General features: G+C 43.3%; 1 protein-coding gene across 2 annotated transcripts in view; it reads right to left on the minus strand.

The window, feature by feature from the left end:
- FBXO33 (F-box protein 33) overlaps positions 1-14,021 on the minus strand; it is a 35,008-nt gene extending 20,987 nt beyond the window's left edge. The window contains exon 1 of one of the 2 annotated variants that reach the window (XM_036346602.1): positions 13,147-14,021. In XM_036346602.1, the coding sequence (XP_036202495.1) occupies positions 13,147-13,757 (611 nt within the window). In that variant the 5' untranslated portion in view covers positions 13,758-14,021. The remainder of the gene's footprint in view (positions 1-13,146) is intronic. The other variant, XM_036346595.1, reaches the window with a different exon arrangement.
- Between the last annotated feature and the right edge of the window lie 1,571 nt (positions 14,022-15,592).

The following is a 15,592-nucleotide window of genomic DNA, read 5'->3' on the forward strand; positions in this document are numbered from 1 at the left end:
CTGACGAACACCTCAGATCTATCCTGAGAATAGCCACAACAAAACTAACTCCAGACTTTGATGCATTAGCTAAAAAAGGAGACCAACAACACTGTTCCCACTGAAGTTGATGTTTTAAAGACCAAAAACCTTTCAACCCAGTCTACATTGCCATCTACATCTATGTCCCAGGCATAATTTGGAAGTTGCACTAAAGAAAATGTTTACTGTTTACACATTTTGTTCTTTTCTATTTGTTTTAGTTTTAAATTATTTTATTATATTTAAGTTTAATTTGAAAGGCTTTTGTACCTTTCCTTTGTTAGGCAATTTTATTTTTCTTTTGCCATTGTCAATATAAGGTATATTATTGTGCTATGATTTCTCCATTTTTTGAAGTTTCAAATTATAATAATTAGTGTTTACATTCTTCTTGTTAAAATGTTTGAAATGGAAAAAACTATTGAAATTTAAAAAAAAAGACCGTACCCTTTTATGTAATGATGTTTACTTTGAATTTATATTAGTTCACACACTCCATCCATGCTTTTGTTCCAGCCTTCCGGTCCAGTTTAAGAACCCATTGTGGCCCTCGAGTCAAAAAGTTTGCCCACCCCTGTTCTACCCACTGAGCCAAATCGGCTAGGGCGCCACTTATCTTTTTATTGTTTCCAGTTTTGTTCTTTCTAGCATCTCATATAGTTGGAATTATTCAGTATTTAGCTTTTTCAGATTGTCTTCTTTCAGCTAGAAATATGCACTTAAGGTTTCTCCATGTATTTGTATGTCTTGAGTGCTCATTTCTTTTTAGCTCTGAATAATAATTCCACTGTCTGAATGTATCAAAATTAAGATATCCATTCACTTACTGAAGGGCATCTTGGTTGTTTCCAATTCTGGCAATTATGAATAAAGCTGCTATAAAGGTCTATATCAGGTTTTTGTTAGGACATATGTTTCCAACTGCTTTTAAATACCAAGGAGCAAGAATGCTGGATTGTATTGTAAGAGTTATGTTTAGTTTTGTAGGAAACTGCTAAATTATCTTTCATAGTGACTGCACTATTTTGCATTCCTTCCAGCAATTATGAGAGGTCCTGTTGTTCCACATTTTGGTAGCATTTGATGTTGTCAGTGCTCTGGATTTTGACCTTTTAAGTAGGTGAATGGACATTTGATGTGAAAAAATGCACAAGATATAATATTAATAGACAACCATACACAGATTATTATTCCTATTTTGCAAAAGGATGTAACATATTTTCCCAGCGATTATCTCTGATGAATTTTTTACTTTTTTCTGTATTTTTCAAATATTCTATTTTTACAAATACATACTAAGAAATTCAGAAAAGAAATTTAAATTACCTTTACATAGCTTCTCACCTTTAGTAAGAACCTAATTTACATGAAAATCATTTAAAAATTGACCACCTGCATATTATTAAAATTTAACAAGTAATAAGGAGAACCCCTGAAAGATTTGTTTTAGTTCCAGCTATATAATATCTTTAAATGTCCCAGCAATGTTAGAAACATGCCACTCAAGGACAATTTAACAAAAATTCTTTTATTTGCAGCAACAGAACAGTAATCTTATTACAATATAACCAGTAATACACGCATGAACTTTCTTTACAGATGTAATCATTGACATACTTTTGAAGCTAGAGTGATTTGTGGGATCATTCAACCCAACAATTTCTCTTTATACATGAGGAATTGAAGTGACTTGTGTAAGACTGCAATATAGTTAGCACAGAAGTACGTAGAGGATTCTGACTCCCACTTAGTTCATGTTGTTTCTTATAATTAAACTGTGTCCTAGAATACAATGGTCTTATTGAAAGTTATTAGAAAGATTAGAAGTGCATATTTTAGAGCAGTATCTGAGAGACATTTGTGGAAAAAATTTTAGGTACTTATTTTTTCCATTCAAAATGAAATTTTACTTATTAAGTGATATAAAAAATAGTAATTCTTTTAAAACTTAGGGGAAAAACCTGGCAACTCAAGAGCAAGCTTCAAATATATTATGTTGAAATTAGATTTTAGATCTTATGGTGAAGCTAGGGAGACTGCATGCATATAGCCCCCAGGTGGCTCATTATTGTTTCAGATGATAAATATGGATTGAAAAGAACATTGAGGCAACAACACTAGAATAGAATCTACTGAACCATGGCAATACATAGATGTCTCATTTTGAGGCCAGGAGACTATATCCGAAATGGAATTATGCCACATAATCCATTTACTTAAAGATGATATCTGTGATCTGACTTTTATTTACTTAAGAAGTTTATTCATTCATTTATTGTTGAATCAGCAAGTGAACTGAAGAAGCAAACATGGTTCCTTCCTGCACAATGCCCACCATGCAACTGTTCAAAAAGCATGAACAAACACATACTGGGAAACATTACAGTTGGTTAAACTGTTTTTCTTTCATTTTAATTATTCAAATTAATTTAGCTCGGTTCCTATGGTAACTTAATAGGATACAACCTACTTACTAGTCCCTTTGCAAATCCTAAAATGTGTTTGATAATCAATCTTTCTAAAACATGCAAAAGGCCATACATAGTATTGCCAGAAAATAATAAATTCTTCAACTTAATTGCATTCTTCTTTAACCCTATTTTTAAACATCAGCAGTTCCAGATACAGAGCTATCAGATCATTAAGTACTTACACCTAACTTAGAAACTTAGCCTACAGGCTGCTTGCTCTCCTATTCTTTATTCATCTGATTACTAAAACATGCACTGTGTGCTAGTGATGTGAAAAGTTATGTTGATTATATTTCTTTTTTTTTTTTTGTGATTAATCACTATGCTTTAATTATGTTCAATTTGTAACAATGAAAATACATCCTGCATATCAGATATTACATTACGATTCATGACAGTAGCAAAATTACAGTTATGAAGTAGCAACGAAAATAATTTTTTGGTTGGGGGTCACCACAACATGAGAAACTGTATTAAAGGGTCGCGGCATTAGGAAGGTTGAGAACCACTGGTCTAAGGCTTTATGGGGTCTGCTCCCTGTCTATTTCTCTTGTTTCGCCTTCCATTAAGTTTCAGTTGGTCTTCTACCATTTTCTTTTCCTCAGACTTGCCATTTTCTCTGTCATCATTTAGCCATGGCATATTCTATGCAGTCTGCCAGATTACCTCTAACTCATCCCTCATACCCCCCAGGCACCCTTCCTCAAGCTCCTGGACTAAATAAAATTCTCCCATTATGAACTCTGATGGTATCCCACTGTAGGTATTAAGGAATGTGTATTTAACCTAGGTAGTGCTAACACAGTTCTAATTTTTTTTTATTTTTTTTTTATTTTTAATATATTTTTTTATTGATTAAGATATTACATATGTGTCCTTGTCCCCACGTTACCCTCTACCCCCCACCCCCCCCCACCCCCGCTCATGCCCTCACCCCCCCGTTGTCCATGTCCATTGGTTAGGCCTATATGCTTGCATATAAGTCCTTTGGTTGATCTTTCCCCCTTACCCCCACCCTCCCCTACCTTCCCTCCAAGTCCCGACAGTCCAATCAATGCCTCTCCGTCTCTGGATCAGTCCTTGTTCATCAGCTTATGTTGTTCATTATATTCCACAAATGAGTGAGATCCTGTGGTATTTATCTGCTCTCAAGTTCCATCCATGCTGTGGCAAATGGTAAGAGTTCCTTTTTCTTCTTCCTCTTCTTAAAGAATACCTTTCAGCATTTCATATAATGCTGGTTTGGTGGTGATGAACTCCTTTAGCTTTTTCTTATCCGTGAAGCTCTTTATCTGACCTTCTATTCTGAATGATAGCTTTGCTGGATAAAGTAATCTTGGTTGCAGGTTCTTGCTATTCATCACTTTGAATATTTCTTGCCAGTCTCTTCTGGCCTGCATGGTTTCTGTTGAGAAATCAGCTGACAGTCGTATGGGTACTCCCTTGTAGGTAACTGACTGTCTTTCTCTTGCTGCTTTTAAGATTCTCTCTTTATCTTTTGCTCTTGGCATTTTAATTATGATGTGTCTTGGTGTGGTCCTCCTTGGATTCCTTTTGTTTGGGGTTCTCTGCGCTTCCTGGACTTGTAAGTCCATTTCTTTCAGCAGGTAGGGGAAGTTTTCTGTCATTATTTCTTCAAAAAGGTTTTCAATATCTTGCCCTCTCTCTCCTTCTGGTACCCCTATAATTCTGATGTTGGTACGCTTGAAGTTGTCCCAGAGGTTCCTTACACTATCTTCATATTTTTGGAATCTCTTTTCTTTTTTCTTTTTCGGTTGGGTATTTTTTGTTTCTTTGTATTTCAAATCTTTGACTTGATTCTTGGGATCCTCTTTTCTGCTGCTGGATCTCTGTAAATTATTCTTTATTTCAGTCAGTGTATGCTTAATTTCTAGTTGGTCCTTTTTCATGTCCTCCATGGTCTCCCTATACTTATTGAGGGATTCATTAAATTTATCGGCGGTTTCCATAAAATTCTTGAAAAACCTTATAACCGTGGCCTTAAACTCTATATCCAATCGTTTGCTTTCCTCCATTTCTGCCATTTGTGACCTGTTTCTTTGTCTCCGCATTTTGGCAGCTTCCCTGTGTTGATAGAGTGGCCCTGTGCGCCAGGTGTCCTGTAGGGCCCAGTAGCTCAGCCTCCCCAGTTACCTGGGGTGGACACTCTTGGTGCACTCTTGGTGCCTTGGTTGTTGTAGAATCACTGGGAGGAATTGACCTCCAGGCCAATTGGCTGTGAGAATCAGCTGTGTCTAAAGTGGGAGAACTTCTGTGCTGAAGACACCCTTCTGGGGCAAGACTTGCTTCAGTGGGGCTTTGGTGCTCACTGAGTCTGCTCCCTGAGTGCGTCCCTTATGGATCTGAGGAGTTGCAGTCTGGATGGACCCCCTCTGACCACTGGGTACAGTGGCTCCTGGATCTAAGGAGGTGCTAATTCAGCCTCTGCCTGAGGCCACACAGCAGGAGCCACGAAGAGGCTCAGCTGTGAAGCAATGTAAGCCGCTGCGGGGCCTTGGACCTTCTCTTGGAAGTTCCAGGTCTGCCTGGTTCGGCTGCAGTTAGGTACATTCACATGCAAAAGCCTCTGCCGCAGCCTGGGTGGGGCGGGGTCTCAGGGAGTCAGAGGGCGGAGAAAGCAGCCATGGCCGATTCTCCGCCCGGAGTCGCGCGTCTCAGTGTTCCGGTAACGGCTGCAAGCACCTCTGAGGGAAAGCCGCCCTCAAGTTCGCTCGCTGCCGGACAGACCAGCCTCTCCCCGTATGAGTCCTGGGTCCCCAGAGACTTCCCGGAACCGGAGTTCAGAGCAGTCAGGAGCTTGTGACTCAAAAAGACAGCCACGTCCTCAGGCGCCACCCCCTTTCCTCGCGCGCGTGAGCCGCCGTACCTCTGCACTTCACCTCCGCAGCGCCTCTGGCTATCAGTGTGCTTTTCTTTCCTTCTAGTTGTGGACTTTACACTCAGCCAGCCTTCCTGTTGTTCTGGATGATGTTTGCTCAGTCCTTTGGGGTAATTTTCAATTGTTGTGTGAGGCAATAATTTCCCGGTGTTTACCTATGCCGCCATCTTAGTTGCTCTCCATGTTGGTTATATTTCAAGTGCACATGAATTTATACTCTTGGGGTGGAAATAAAATTTTAAAAAAGACTCATTTTTTAAAAAATCAGGTAAGACTAAGGAATTATTGATAACTTTCATAAGTGTATTAATGGCACTGTTGCTATATATAAAAATGCCCATAATTTTCAGAGCCTTACCCTGATGTAGTGTAAAATGATACCAATACCTTGGATTTGTTTTAAAATACTTCACTAAAGAGAAAAGAAAGCTAATATGAAAAAATCCTTAAATTACTGAAACTAGGAGATAGGGTCACTGTGTCTAGTTTTGTGTGTGCTTGAAAACTGCATTAAAAAAGGAGAAAAAAAGGCAGTTATTTCTCTAATTGTGTAACTGGCAAGTTCATTTAACTACTGTTTCACTATTTGTAAAATAATAGTGCCTACATTATACAGTTGTTGAATACTGCTGTTTCTCCACAAAAACTAGCTTAGGATTTCATTTATTTATTTAAAAAATATTTTTATTAGATGTTTTATTGATTTTAGAGAGAGAGGGGAAGAGAGAAGGAGGAAGAGACAAAAAGAGAAACATCAAATGGTTGCCTCCTGATCCAGGAATCTAAATGGAGTAACCTTTTGGTACATGGGACAATGCTCCACCCACTCAACCTACTGAGCCATGCCAACCAGGGCCTAGCTTAGGATTTTAAGGGCTGTCAAGTACACACCTACTCAGATCCCTTCAGTACTGCAATAGGAATAGACCTTACCCAGTCCCATGACCGTGGTGGTGACTCTAATAGGACTCTTGTGTGGAGAGGGTGTGTGGCTTAAGAAGGTGGGTCTAAGCTACAGAAGATCTAAGTCTTTTACCTCAGGTGACCACCTTTCTTCTTTGCCTTGATTCTAAAATTGTCCTTTTGAAGTTTCTTAGAGAGTCTTTTTTGAAGTTACTAGGCACATATGAATAACAAACCAGGTTAAAAGACAGTTCAACTTTGTCCTTCACTTCCTCTCTTTCCCTTGTCCACTTAAGAGAGTTAATAGAAGAGTACAAATTTTGAGTGGACGGAAAACAGATTTATCTAGGCCTAGCTGTACAGGTGATGAAACCAGTGATATGGGGGCAAAAAAGGGGAAGAATCTTTGTGCAGAGTACCATTTGCTTCTTCCTTTCCACTCAGTTTCATTATCTTGAACCCATAGCTCATATTAGGGCCAGACTTAGGCAAATTCCAAGTAGTAATGAATTTATATGAAGAAGGAAAGTGAAAGAGGAGAAAACAGAGAAAGGAAAATCCCAAGTGACTGCAGCAGGGAGGCCAGGAAGTTTATGGGGCAATTAACAGACTGATTCAAATTTATGTAAGGCCTACATGAATAGGGCATTGCTTGATGGTAAAGGAGCTAACTACCAAAGACAAGGCATGTTTTCAGAAAATAAACTATATCCAAATCCTAGGTATCTATTTTTCTTAAAGAGAAGGCAAATCATTAACACAAAAGGAAAACAAAATGAATAAAAACAGCTAAAGAAAAAATATTTTTAGACATATTTAGGGAGTAGTCATTAAAAGGGCTTTGTAATGCTAGCTAAACAATAACATCTATTCTTTTATATTTACAGTAGAGGCCTGGTGCATGACATTCGTGCACGGGGGGGGGGGGAGGGGGTCCCTCAGCCCAGGTTGCACCCTCTTGCAGTCCAGAACCCCTCGGGGATATCTGCCTGCCAGCTTAGGCCCCCGCTGGGAGAGGGCCTAAGCCAACAGTCGAACATCCCCTGAGGGGCCCTTAGTGCTGCCACAGAGGCTACCACTACCACCACCATCACTGCTGTGCTTGCCAGCCATGAGCCTGGCTTCTGGCTGAGCGGCGCACTGACCACCAGGGGGCAGCTCCTGCGTTGAGCGTCTGCTCCCTGGTGGTCAGTGTGTGTCATAGTGACCAGTCATTCCACCATTTGGTCGATTTGCATATTAGGGTTTTTTAAAAAATATATATATTTGATTGATTGTTTTTACAGAGGAAGGGAGAGGGATAGAGAGTTAGAAACATCGATGAGAAAGGAACATCGATCAGCTGCCTCCTGCACACCTCCCACTGGGGATGTGCCCGCAACTAAGGTACACGCCCTTGACCGGAATCGAACCTGGGACCTTTCAGTCCACAGGCCGACGCTCTATCTACTGAGCCAAACTGGTTAGGGTGCATATTAGGGTTTTATTATATAGGATTCCACTTCTAAAAGGCCTCCAGATAAAAATACAGAACCAGATTAATGCACTCAATCGCTTTCATTGCTCTCATGCTGGTCCACGCCGTCAAAGTCTCTTGCCTGGATTACTGCAACAGCCTCCTAACTTGACTTGTTGCTTCTATCCTTGTCTTGCTACAAACTAGTTCCAACATAGCAGCTAGAACATTCCTTTAGAAATACTAGATCATGTCACTCCTCAACTCAAAACCTTTTCATGGCCCCTTCACCTCATTCAGAGTAAAAGTCAAATTCTTCCAAGAGCTCAATAAGGTCTTACTGATTTCCATGTCACTTTTCCTTCTTAGTGGCTGACCTCTTTCTTGTACATTTCATTGTTCTCTGTGATATACTTAAGTATGCATATTCCCACTAAAATACCACTCTTCCATTACTGCTCCTCCCCTCAGGAATCACTCTCCAAAGCGATACCTGGCTTATACTCCCTTCCTTTCCTCAAACACTACTTCTTTCCTTAAGTCCCCTATTTTACACAACACTCCTTTCCACCTCCACCATTCCTATCTCCCCTCAGTGCTTCATTTTGCTTCATGCATGCATTACCAACTAGGATACTACATAGTTTTTTCTTTTTTTCCCATTAGAACAAGCTCTATAATGATAAGGCTTTTTGATTACTGGTGTATCCCCAGCTGCTAGAAGAGGGCCTGGCATTCAGTAAATATTTGTTGAATGTTTTATTTACCTTAGTGCATGACAAAAACTAGGGTCTGTTTTAGCTATACCTCACACATCACAAATTTAGGGTGCAGACCAGTTTTCAGGTACATTATACACTTGGAATTCCTCTAAAAGTAACAATTGCCCAGAAAAATAATTTCCTCAAAACCTATGATTTGTACTTATCTTTCAACCACAGTTTTAGTATGCATATAAAAAACATAAAACTTAAATATGTATATTAAACTTCCATTAAAATGAGATATCTTGTTTTTTTAACAGAAGAATTTCCCTATGTACTAAACCACCACCACAATATTTTTAAAATATATATTTTATTGGTTTTTTACAGAGAGGAAGGGAGAGGGATAGAGTTAGAAACAGATGAGAGAGAAGGATCGATCAGCTGCCTCCTGCACACCCCCTACTGGGGATGTGCCTGCAACCAAGGTACATGCCCTTGACTGGAAACGAACCTGGGACCCTTCAGTCCCCAGGCTGATGCTCTATCCACTGAACCAAACCAGCTAGGACCACCATCACAATTTTTTATCACAATTTTTGATAACCTTTTATAAATATCTATACATATAGATTTAGTGGGTTTGAGCAATTTCTCAAAACCAATCTTAACTACCTATGAACCTAAGAATTAATCCTTAAGTTATCATTGCAGAGGGCTAAAAACCTTTATTCTTTTTATGGTATTTCTGTTGGACTGTTTAATACAACTGAAGATCTTAATCATAATATCTTGGGTAGTTCAAAACTGGGGAACTCTTCTGTGGTTCAAAATTGGGGAATTTTACCTGTGGCAGCAACTTCATTATGTTTTCTTTCATTTCAGAGGATCCAAAATTATTTCTTTTGATGTAATAAAGTAGTACCAGTGCCAAAATGCCAAAAACAGCCACCTTAAATTAGAGTTAATACAGCTAAGACTAACTATGGAAAAGGAAAATCTGTAAGAACTTGATACTTTAAAATGATGCTCTTAAAAAAGTTAAAATGTTCTACAATGCTGTAAAGTAGCTCATAAAATGCAATATTTTCCTTTTTTAAATAGATAAAAGCTAAACTAAACTACATCACTGCATGGAATTCTTTCAGGTCAATTCTATTCTTTTTAGTTCATGTTTAATATCAAGTGTGTTTATATCCACATAATACTTTGATAACATATTTCCTCCTCGCCAGGCCGGCATGGTTCAGTGGTTGAGCATCAACTTATGAACCAGGTTAGGGTTCGATTCCCGATCAGTGCACATACCTGGGTTGTGGTCTCGATCCCCAGAGTGTGGGGCGTGCAGGAGGCAGCTAATCAATGATTTCCCCCTCATCACTGATGTTTCTCTCTCTCCCTCCCCTTCCTCTCTCTGAAATAAATGAAAATATATATTAAAAAAATAAAAACAGCCCTAGCTGGTTTGGCTCAGCGGATAGAGCGTCAGCCTGCGGACTGAAGGGTCCCAGGTTTGATTCCAGTCAAGGGCACATGCCTGGGTTGCGGGTTTGATCCCCAGTGTGGGGAGTGCGGGAGGCAGCCAATCAATGATTCTCATCACCGAAGTTTCTATCTCTCTCTCCCTCTCCCTTCCTCTCTGAAATCAATAAAAATATATTAAAAAAATAAACAAACATACTTCCTCCTCTCACAGGTACTAATACATAACCACAACCAAATCAAACAAACTTTTTACAGAAATGTTGTCAATAAACCTTTGTCATAATGGAAATGCTCTATTTTATGCTGTCCAATATGGTAGCCACTATCCACTTATGGCTATTGCACTTGAAATGTGGCTAGTGTGACTAACTAAATCTTTAATTACTCAACAAATTAAATAGCTATATGTGGCTATGCTCGGCTAGTGTGTCTCAGTGAAATGAGTGTCGTCCCATGCACTAAGAGGTCACTGGTTCAATTCCCAGTCAGGGTCCATGCCTAGGTTGCAGGCTTGATCCCCAGTAGGGGGTGTGCAGGAGGCAGCTGCTCGATGTTTCTAGTTCTCTCTCACCCTCCCTCTCTCTAAAAAAAATAAAATAAAAATCTATATGTGGCTAGTGACTACCATATTAGACAGCAGAACTTTAGAGACCAGAAATTAAGGTATAAGCCTATAATAGCATTCCTTATTAGCTTTTTTATGATCCATTAACTAAAAGCAATTTCTCAGAATTTGCTTTACAAATTCATTTACTCAATTACCATCTCAATTACTATCATCCATCCTCAAATCACAGAGGTTATACAAAAAAGATTAAAAAAAATAAGGTTGACATACAAAATTTAAAAAATGAGATGGACATACAAAATTGCTAGACAACATGCTATCCTATATAATAAAGAGGTAATATGCAAATTAACCCTCACACCCTCACAAGTTCACAGCCTATGACCAGGCCGACAAGGGGGTTAGTGAGGGATGACCAAACGACTGAACAAGAAGGCTGTGCGGAGTGAGCAGGCTGACAGGGGGGTTAGTGAGGGACGATTAAACGACTGAACAGCAGGCTGTGTGGGGCGACCAGGCTGGTGGGGGGGGGGGGGGGGCGTGATGAGATTAACTTACTTCCAAACATAAATTTAAAAACCTTTGAAATAGCGTTAGTAGTAATACACTTTAAGTTTGGCTATACAACACAGCACCATCCCTATAGTAAATGACAAAGCCTTAAAATCAGGAATGACAGTGTATAGAAATGATCGTTAACCCAAAAGGACAGGTATAGGGTGGTCTCATAGATAGGTAGATTGGGATGCTAATAAAAGTGGAAGGTATATGTTTACTTGTTAATTATACCTTAATAAAGCTGGAAAAAAAAGTCATGGGGAGGAAGGGAGGGAGAGAAAAATTAATCACCAAAGGGAAGAAAATGTCTATGTAATGTTATCTACCTATCCAACTAACAAACCAGTTCTTAAAACACTAAGAGGAACTAGGCACTATGCAAGACTTGTTCTTAGACCAAAGGCACACTTTTTTTGGAAGGTTGCTCAGAAGTGCTATTGTATCTCCGAACATGAAAATCTAATTGGTATTGGCTGAATTCACCCCCACTCTTGATCTCATCAGTAGTTAAGTGCTCACAGATTGAATCCTTTCAACTTCAGGGTCAGTTGATCCTCTAGCCATGCATTTGACTGTCAAAGAGTCTCCAATCTGATCAAGGCCTCAAAAAGCCTTTCTTGTCACATAAAATGAAAGTAAGGAAATGGAATGCTTTGTGAAGTGCTAGGGAAATACACAGGCCACTGGAATATTGGAGCCATGCTCAGATACAACTTGGAGCTATGTGCTTATCTTGCCCATTTTTGATTCAGACAAAAGCATGGATACATGGAACAGACTGGCGGGTGCCTGAGGGGAGGGAGAGTGGGGGTGACTGGATAAAGAAGGTGAAGGGATTAGCATATATATTCGGTTTAGCATTAATCCTGTTCAACATAATGCATAACGTTCAACATACTATATTTATTGCAAAAGTAAAGACACTGCTCTTGGAGAAAAACAAGGCTGTAAAACAATGTGCCATCACTTGACATAGTCCAGTGTCAGTTTCCTGTCTAATAGTAGCCCTCCTGCCTAATGCACGGGGTCACTGAAAGGATCAACTAAGACAGTGAATGTGAAAGTACCTGGGAACTGCTCAACTATTATTACTATGTACGTTGCTCCTTTGACCTTCTGAACTTTTCCCCAACCCATAGTTTAATTGTAAGGCTAGTTAGAATATCCAGATACAGAAAATAAAAATTAATGGGATTATGGAGAGGGCCATAGAGAATAGAAATAATAATACTTATTAGGAAAATCAGTTAGAACATAGAACATAGGAAGTTTTAGTCCTAGAATTACAGTACAATCCTAATCTAAAACGAGGACAGTTACATACGTGCTGACCCTCTGCAGACATCGGCCAGTTCGCCCAACACAGGCAACCACCATGCTTTCCGGTGCCTCACTCGGGACAAGCGGAGTCCGGAGGTGTATGGGGAAGGACTTCCAATCCTGATGAGCAGGCTCTTCCCCAATCCCGAGGTTTAACAAGCACTTTTCTACTCTTCGTGCCTGGCCTAGTTAATCCAAACTACTCCCAGCCAGAAAGTGGCTGTCCAAGATTTCTTTTAGGAAGAGTCTTGTAATTATGACACCAGTAGCATGCTGCCCCACCCCCTGTCTAGCTATCTGCTTTGAATGGACAGGTTCAGAGTCAGAAAAACCGAGTTACGTTTTTATTTCTCCCCACACTCACGGGCCTTAAGCTCCAAGTTTCAGCTTTCCTGTCTGTCAAATGAGTAATGCGGGCGCCTGTCAGCTTCGTCGCACCGCCACGGAGAGAGGATGAATGAGACACTGCCTGGAAGGCGCCAGGAGTGATGTCTGATCAACGCCCAGGACATCCCTGTTTACAAGGCAGTCCTGATGACCCCCGTTCTGCCTTCCTGCCTCAGTACAACCGCCGGGTGAGAAGTGACGCCCCAGCCACTGCAGAGAGCTACGCCGACGTGGGCCAAGCACAGCCTCCCGGAATCTACTTCTGGGTGAGAGGAGGGAGGCACTCCGAGCCCCGCGGTGGCGGTGGGGGAGGCGGGAGGGGCCGGGTGCGGGGGGTAGGGGAGGCGGTGATGGAGGAGCCGAGACGAGCCTACCTGTTGTTCCGGATGCTGACCAGCACGCACAGCACCAGCTCCAAGTAGGTGCGCAGCACTTCCAGCCAACGGGCGGACAGCTGCAAGGCCTCGACTTCTTCCCCGCCGGTCCCGGGGTCCGCGCCGCCCCCGTCGCCCGGCCCGCCGCCTCCGCTCAGGTAATTCTCGGCGGCGAACTCAACGCGCAGCTCCCGCACGAACCAGCCGCACTTGCGCATGAGGAACTCGAGGCGAGGCTGCTCCGCCGGGGAGACCCGGAGGCAGACGCGGAGCTGGGGCCAGAGGGCCGGGTAGAAGAGGCACTCGCGCCAGTGCGAGCAGGAGGCCGAGGCCCGCAGCCGGTCGGGCGCCGGCAGGAAGGAGAAGATGTGCACGATCAGCTCGCTGGGCAGCGACGCGGCCCCCGCCGCCTGCCCGCACAGAGCCATCCGGCCGCGCCGCCGGCCGCCGGCCCCCGGCCGCCCCCGCAGGCCCCGGAGCAGCCCCCGCAGCCGACGCAGCTGCTGCAGCCGCAGCCGCTGCCGCCGCCGCCACCGCGCCGCCCGGGCGGCCCCGGCTCGGGTTCGAGCTCCCGGCGGTCGGGGCTGCGGCACTGACAAGAACAACAACATCAATGACAAGGAAGAAGGGGGCGGAACCGTCGTGGGTCTCGGCGGAACCAAGTGCAGCTCAAGTGGCGGAGAGGGGGAAAGGCCCCTGAGGGGGTGGCCCCGGAGAACCAGCCGCTGGCCTCTCAACCTTTACTCACAGCCTCCGAGGCCTGCAGCCTCAGTGACTTCAACACCGTCGTCTGGCCGGTTTCAGGGCCCGGAAGCGGCAGGAGTCACTGTACGGAAACCGCGGCCCTCCCTGCGCCTGGAGGCGGAGGCAGAGCAGTGGTAGGAGCTTAGTTTGACGTCGCCTGTGGTGGGAGGAGCCCGGCGCCGCTGGGAGCGACTTCCGGAAGGAGGAAGCGCCCTGCAGCCGGTAGGGAGGGAGACGCGGCACGTGAGCCGTGACGCACGCAGGCGGCGGGGTGGGGGAGGGGGCGGGGCGGGGAGCGTGGGCGGTCCTCGCTCTGAGCGCCCCCTGCCGTCGCTCGGCGGATGCGGCTCCCATCAACCGGCGTTCAGGCGGCGGAAGTCGCGGAGCTCGGGTTAGTGCGAGGGCCGTGACGCTTTTCTCACACGTTTCTCAGTCGCTAGGCGGAGAGTCCAAGCTACAGTGCCAGCGGACAGGGTCTTTCTCGGCAGTCTCACTGCCAGAGTATTTTTAAGTTTCCCCGAGAGAGAGCCACTAACTGGGGGGACCGGACGCACTCGTGTGCAGACCCCGACGGGCTGCGTCGGGAGAGAAGCGGTTGGTGGGCCTTCCCCCGGTCGGACCGACTCATAGACTCGGCGCACACCTGGTGTGAGCGGACGAGTGAGGACAGCGCCGCCCTGTGGGTGTCGGGGGAGGGCGGGAGGCAAATGAGCGGGCTGCTTGCCGATTTCCCAGGGTTTGAAGGCGGCTGTCAGTTCCCAGTTCTGAGATGGAGAGGGCCCTCGTTGAAATGAGACTGGTGGCTATAGTAAGGGTTTTCTTTAGCCCGAGAAGAGGGTTTTCCGGAGAGTGCCCCTTACCTTCATCACAATTTGGTTGCAATGGGCGGTGAAGTCAGAAAGGAAGATGACTTCATGTAACAATTGAGGATTGTTTTGGCGAGGCTGCGGCTTCAAAGCCTGAACTGTGGTCTTGGAACAGCCTTGTTCTCCTGTGGTAAACACCGAGAACTTGTTCCGTTAGGTGTTTTTAGTTCTTTGAGGACAAAGCTCTCTGTTCATGCCGCTTTGATGCATTTTGGTACCTCGTGCATGACCACGTTGCTAACAATATTGTGTTGTTAACCTTTGAGTTCTCTTTGGTCCAGTACCTGTTTTACAGACAAGGTAACATCCATGGTAGGTCACTTCTCTGAACCTCTGCCTGGAAGAGTTCTTGTGTTTATGATATTGATTTCCGAGGGGAAGGGAGAGGGTGAGAGAGAAACAGCAATGATGAGAGAGAAGCTTTGATCAGCGGTTCCTGCACGCCCCCTACTGGGGATCCCGCCTGCAACTGGGGCCTGTGCGCTGACGGGAATCCAACCCATGACCTGGTTCATCGATGCTGCTCAACCACTGAGGCACACCGCTGGGCCCGAGTTCTTTCAGTGTAATTATTATACCTTATGCATAAATTAATGAGCGTTTATGGAAACAGCAGTGAGTTAGGAAGTTCTAAGACTTGCATTTTAATTTTTTATATCTTAACCTCATTGATGTATTTTGAAGTGAATCATAGACATCTACATCAGCCACTTCTACCTACTTTAGCATGCATATCTGTAAAAGCATATTACTATAAGACAAAAATATCACATTTTAAAATAAATAACTTTTTAATGTTATCTAATATTCCATCTTTAAATTTATCAAATTATCTC

The sequence above is a fragment of the Myotis myotis genome, unplaced genomic scaffold (genome assembly GCF_014108235.1).
Source record: "Myotis myotis isolate mMyoMyo1 unplaced genomic scaffold, mMyoMyo1.p scaffold_m19_p_1, whole genome shotgun sequence".
Taxonomy (NCBI): domain Eukaryota; kingdom Metazoa; phylum Chordata; class Mammalia; order Chiroptera; family Vespertilionidae; genus Myotis; species Myotis myotis.